The 6684-nt window shown below is 41.3% G+C and overlaps 1 protein-coding gene across 1 annotated transcript; it reads left to right on the top strand.

The window, feature by feature from the left end:
- Positions 1 to 4845: 4845 nt before the first annotated feature.
- Positions 4846 to 5602, top strand: LOC108034731 (uncharacterized). Its single transcript, XM_017109671.2, is given in 5 exon segments — positions 4846 to 5175; positions 5178 to 5242; positions 5245 to 5315; positions 5317 to 5346; positions 5348 to 5602. Coding segments are annotated over 5 exon segments (354 nt in total). The 5' UTR covers positions 4846 to 5099; the 3' UTR covers positions 5460 to 5602.
- The last annotated feature ends 1082 nt before the right edge of the window (positions 5603 to 6684 follow it).

Genomic DNA, 6684 nt, shown 5'->3' with positions numbered 1-6684 from the left:
TCTCTTTCGTTATCTTACGGAATTGACGAGTTAAAACAATAATATTCGTAACATATTTAAATTATAAGTCCTTAGAGCTCTAAGCTAATGCCACAAAATCGTTAAGAACCGCTGGACTTAAAAACCAGTAACTGAATCTGTTAGCCTGGTACTTTGCAGGGGTAAAAGCTCATCTTTTGCCTTCTTGCTCTCGTAACTTGAGTTTTTTTGCCCTGAGCGCAGCTCTTCCCCTAAGACTTTATCCGCTAAACGATTTTCTTGGGATCCTCTTTGGTCCGAGGTGCTCGGCTTGGGCACTTGTTCTGAAGCACATCCCACATCCACCACCCAGCACACACCATCCACAAACGGAACTCAAAACCCCTTTGCAGACCCCAGTCCCAACTCCTCAGCTCAGACACAAATAAACGATAAAAGCACAGTTTGCCAACAACAGTAACAATCAGTAGCGAGAGGAGGCCACCCGCTCAATCCATATAAAGTAGACTCCTTGCACTGAAAATAATAAGACATATATATATTTTATTAAATAAATAAATTCTAACCATGTTTTCTTGTAGGGCGTATCACAATAAATGGCTCTAATTTCAAGATTCTTATAACAAGCATCATAACATTATTTAATTAAAAAGTTTTGAAAAAGTTCGCATTAAACATTACTTATACTGCGCTTATTCTGAATCACTGCTTGGGAATTATAAGCATATAAAATGTTTTCTAAAATCTGAAGAGAATTTTTGTCATTATATTATACAGTACATATGTATTTCTAAAATTTATTTGGTATTTATGGGCACATTATAGGTTTTATGTAAGCCAATGAGAAAGTTTGTTATTATATTATATTTCATATTAATTTATTATGAACTCATGTTATGACATGATATATTTTGTTATTTTTTCTTTAGTTGTTCAAAAATGTAAATTCTTTTACTTTTAAGGATGAGGAGGGATAATTTTGCAAGTGTATTACCCAACTAAAGCGAACCGGCAGTCGAAACTCACAATCTGGAACCCAGGAGCGTCTGGCGCTCCGACACACTCGCCCACTCGCTGTTGTTCCGTCGCACTCGCTCGCCAGCTGTTCGTTCGTTGTTCCGTTCGCCGTTCGGTTCGCCCGCTCGTTGGTTGCGTTCGACAAACGCGGGAGTCGACTGGGCGCCCAGAACTCGCAGCAAGCGAATTCTATGGAAAAATGCCATTATAGAAAACCCGCTCGAGAGAGAGAGAGAGCCAGCTCGGGGGGTGGAGAAAGCGGAGAGAAAGCGAGAGCTAAAGTTGAAAGTTAAATTGAATTGAGGTGGGCCAAGTGTGGCCTGGGGGGTGGAAGGCGTACGTATCGGGCGGTGTATAGGGTTGAAGGCCTCTGGGGTCCCTTCGGGTGGTTTGTAACTGGCGAGAGGTGGCGGGAATGAATTTGTTGGGCCATCAAAATGACTTTCAGCATGTGGAAGCCGCTGCTTAGCATGTTTCCTGACAGGCCACGTGCGGCTAGAGGGAAAGAGACTGCCCGGCGATAGAGACAGGTATACCCAGCGAGTGAGACAGCTAACGAGAAAGGTCCTTCGCTGTCTCGCTCGCCAGCTACTGCGGTGGGGCTCTGTGAAAATGAGGCGCAAATTTTGTGGCCGAGCAAACAGAAAGGGAATAAAAGGAAAAAGGTTCAACAAATGGTTGCCAGCCAAAACCGAAACCCCCGAAAAATAACAGACCACCCCATGCACTATTTAGTAATGATATGAGGGCAGCAGAGGTGTGGTGAACTGGTTAGTGTTAGGCATATTAGGAAGGGTTTTTGTTTGTGCTTCTGATTCTAAAGTAATTGCTAAATTCGATATTAAATATGAATGTATAGCGTAATTTTTTTGTTATGATACAAAATTATATAATACGATATACTAGAATATAACTTTAAAGTTTACAATTTTTTTCTTTTCTTTTCTGCTTCAGCTGACGTAGCTCTAATTTTCCAATCTCCACTCAATTTAAACATTTTCGCATCTGTTACGGCTCTGTTAACATAATTTTCCCCTGGGCTTCTGTAATTTCTTGGTGGTTTGTGGACTTAGCCGGGTATCGGGTATCTCCTAGTCCAGCTCTTTCGACTGGGCGCCCAGCAAGGGCCAGCAAGTGAAAGCCATAAAGTGAGCATACACACACACTCACATTGCCTTTCCACTTTCATCCCCTTTTCCGAACTGGCTATCTCCCTCTCACCCCTTGAGATGCTTGAAAATTATGTCAACGAGTTCTGTTGATTTTCCCCATTTCGTTTGGCTTTTATTTCTGCCCACCTTCTCGTCCTTTTCCCCCCATTTTTTTCCCTTTTCGGTTGTTTACCAGCTCGGCTTTTCCCCATTTTCCTCGACCATAGAAGCCGGCGCTGGTTAATTACATTTTACAAAATTTGCTGTCAAGCAGTTAAGTTGGGTTAAGTCGAGCAAATGTCGGCTGCGGCAGAACGACATTTTCTGCTTTCCCTGCTGTTGGTAATTTAATATTCGATTTTCGTAATTTTTATGCGCTGACCTTTTTGCAATTGTGGAATTTTCCTTTTTAATTATTTATGTGCGGTTCCACGGCTTAGGGCTGGGGGCCCTTTTTGGGGGGCGTGTCATCGTTTTTGTGCTCTCCATTTTGTTCTGCATCCGCAGATTAAAAGGAAAATCGTTTTGTATTTAATTATGCAGTCAGGTGATGGTAATTGGGGATTGTAATTCCGAATGTTCTCTGTCTGAAAGTGGGCGGGTATGTTTGCATAATGTTTACACGTTCTGTTCTGCGAGTGGGTGGCTGGGTTTGTGGGGTCTCCGTTGACCATTTCATAGAGTAGCCCCTGAATATACGTGCATTCCTTTTATGTACATCCACGGGTACATAAGTAAATCCCACATTTTGGTTAACTTTCCGTGTGTTTGGCGAGTGGAGAATTCAGGAAAAATATTTTTAAAAGCTCAAGTCGGAGCAGGCGAACACAGACGGAGGAAAAAATTGCATGCCGCCCAGGGACAGGGAAAAAGTGAGTGGAAGGGCGGCGTGGGTGGGGCAGGAAGGACACGAAATAAGTGGGTGAAGAGTACAGGAATCCTAAACACTCTTTTTATAAGAAAAATTACCAGATTTGCCAACTTGAAATATCAGTAAACTATTGATAAGTGTTACATGTTGCTTAAAATAAATATTACAAGTTTTAAAACTTTAAATTAAAAATAAATTCCCTCCATTTCTACATATCAAACTAAGTTTTGATTGAAATTAATCGAATTTTTAATGTATTTATTATAGTTTATTAAATTTACAAATGATTAAATTAAAGTTTTTTAAAAAATACATATTTTGAATGTTTATAATTTAGCAGTAGCCCCTTCTAGTGTATCCCCTTGCTAACGCAAAAGACAACCCAGGAAAAAAAGGAAAATTGTGGCGCAAAATGTTACGCTTGCATCGAAATGGAGGAGAAAATGTGGAAATGTGCGGGGAGCCGAGGAAAACTGAGGATTGGGTTTTTCGCAGGGGGCAAGGAAGGGAAAGGGGAGCCGAGGGAAAGCGAACATGTTGGCTCCTACAATGACAGCAGCCTGCAACAGCCGGCGAAGGACGTTGGGTGGCCGAAAGGGGGTTGGGAAAAGGCATTAAGCTGCGCCCACACACACACAAACACACATATAACGAGGGGCATTATAGAAGGCGAAGGATGCGTTTTCCATGGAAAGCCCCGGCACCCACACAGCCACAAAAACAGGTCGACATACTTTCGCACAGAAGAAGAAGATGGAAAACTTGGCGCGACTTTCGACTACGTGAAGCTGTGAGCTCCAAAAGCGAAGAAAAATTCACGCACACACACAACTAACGAGCATAAAGGACATATATCCCCAACACACACACACACAATCGCACACAAGCGGAGAGGAAAAATGGCAACATAACTGTAGTGAAAATGTCAAGAGAGAAAAGATATTAAAACGTATTTGACTTCTGTGAGTTTTGGATGGAGCCATGGGGTAGGGAGGGGGAGGCGCAGGGGGGTTTTGCGTGGCACAATGAAAAATATATAAAGAAGCCGCCACTCACACAAGCACATCCGGCCTCCCCGCTCCCACACACACACACACACACAGAGCTTATGACAAAAATAATAAAAATGGCTCAAGAAAGGAAAATGGCAAAAACGAACTGAAATAAAAAAGCAGCAGTGGCAGGGAAAAATAGGAAAAAAGTAAAAAAGCAAGAGAGAAAATACAAGTATAAAAATGAATTTTAGATGACAGGCAAAGCAGCTTGCTACAGGGAGGGATGGGGGAGGGTTGAGGGATGGGTAAGGTTTGTCTTTGCAGTTAAGCAGACAAGTAAATGTTGTCCTTGTTGTTGTCCCTACACCGCCCCCACCGGCCCTCTGGCGAAAGGGGGTGTGGCAGGGAAAAAGAAAACCAGAGGAGGAAAAATTGTGGAAAAGTTTTATGGGCAACAGCAGCAAAAATTGCAATATAGCCAAGGAGAAAGTGGGGGCTGTGCTCTTGATGGCTGTGGAAAGAGGATGCGGCAGTGACAAGGATAAAACATCAGAGATGAGATGGGGAAAGGAGCAGAGATGAGGAGCTGAAAAAGGAAAAATGGATGGGAAACCAATTTAAAGAGGAAACTGCTTTACAAGAAATATGAAAATAAAGTGGGGAAGTAGTTCAATAATGAGATATGTGTTATAAGTAAATACTATTAAATTAGAATAAATCAAATTGCCAATCAAAAATACATAAAAAATAGGTAACCAATAACTTTTCCACTTCCTGTCAAAAACATTCCCAACAAAAAAGCCCACCTAATTTGGTATAATATTTCACCAGCCAAGTTCCCAAAGGGAAAAACTGTCAGCATATGCTACATGGGGTTTACTGAATACCCCAAAGATGAAGCCACAAAGTCCCAAAACGACAAACGAATAAGGGCGAGAGACAAGGCATAAAAAATAAATGAATAACATAAAAATAAATCATACGCCCCATCGGCCACCCAGTAAAAAGTAAGCCAATACCGTAACCATTACCCTCGCTGCAAAATCACACTCCCCCACAGCCCATGGACGGCTTCCCCCCATTTTCATGGCGCTAATAAATGCTTATCGAAGACGCATAAAGCGAGTAAATTCGCAGCCATTAAACGAGCATAAAACTCGATGCCGGGCCGAAGTGAAATTGTGGGGCCGACAAATCAAAGTACAAGCCTCGGAGCCTCGGGTCCATTCTCGCATTCCCCCTATTTCCCAGTCATGAAATAAAACCAGGCAACAATGAAACCCAAAGCGGCTTCCAAACGATTTCGGACCCAGGAATTGGCCACCCACAAACTGAAAACCCAAACCCCCAGAGAAGCTTCCCTTAACCACCATCCCGGGCCAACATTTCAAGCCACCTCCTGCTCGGCACCAACACTCGCTATATAACCATCTTACCCAACGTTGACAGCATACAAAGTAACTTAAATCGAAACAATAAAGCGGCAACTTTGTTCCAAGAAAAAATGCAAAAGAAAGCAAAATGAACACTGAAAAAACGTAGCAGAGAGTGGGAAAAGGAACGAGTAGAAGTGTGAACATACTCTTCTGGCTTCACATTTTAAATTTCAAGAACAGTTTTCTCTTAAAATGCATTTTCGACCTCTAACTGAAGTAAATTTCAGTATTGAAACGCATTTTGAACTGAGGAATTATAAATCAAAATTCAGCTATGCGGACAAGAAGAAAACAGGCCTTACAACTTTAATATTTTTTAATAATTTTCAACTTTTATTAAAATTTAAATGTTTAGTTTAGACCTAGATTGCTGGCAGCAGTTTTAAAATATTTTCTACAAATTTGAACACTTTAGTTTTAAAGGAAATCAATTACATAAAACTGAAAGTAAAAGACCGAAATTGTTTAGGGTATTCGGAAGACCATAAACCATCGCTGTTTAAACTTCCGATCGAAATTCCCATACCAAGCGTGGGTATTATTACAAAAAACGTAAGAAAAGTCGTGGAGGAAAGTTCCCAAAGAAATTGAACTGAAGAGAGGGCACGGCGAGGGGAGTGGTCGAAAAAAGAAATGTAGAAAAGCGCAAATAAATGAATGAATAAAAGCGCCAAGGATAGCGACGAGGATACCATACAGCCAAAGGACTCGTGCTGGCAGAATGGCGGCAAAGGAGCAGAGTTCCACAAAGAAATTACGAAATGTATGCAACAAAAAAATAAAAAAGCGGTGCAAAAGTCTGAATGAAGGATGGGAAAATGGGGCTTGGGGAGTGGCAGCAATGCAGGAAAAATATTAATAAATCCTTGCCGCTGTGGGACCTCCAACCTCCCTTGACCCCCTTCCTTTTTTTGAAAGTGTACAACGCGGCGTATGAGCAATATGTGGCAAGATACACAAGTGCTACCAGTTATAAAAAGAGAACCGATCTGATCAAAAGAGGTACAAACAGAGCACAGCTCCTTTTAATAAAGAACCAAGAACAGAACATTTAAAAAAACCAAATTTACAAATCATTATCCTGATTAGCAGAGTGTAGCTTGAAATCACTAACTTCCCTTAATATGTATTTACTTGTTTATTGTCCGAGAACTTGTTCTTGGCCACACTTATCTGGTTTAGTAAATTTTCTGCTAATTTCACCCGTCACATAATAAAATTTTCTTTAGACCATT

This window comes from Drosophila biarmipes, chromosome 3L (genome assembly GCF_025231255.1).
Source record: "Drosophila biarmipes strain raj3 chromosome 3L, RU_DBia_V1.1, whole genome shotgun sequence".
Taxonomy (NCBI): domain Eukaryota; kingdom Metazoa; phylum Arthropoda; class Insecta; order Diptera; family Drosophilidae; genus Drosophila; species Drosophila biarmipes.
Note: the sequence above shows the minus strand (reverse complement) of the source record. Positions and strands in the feature narration are given on the sequence as shown.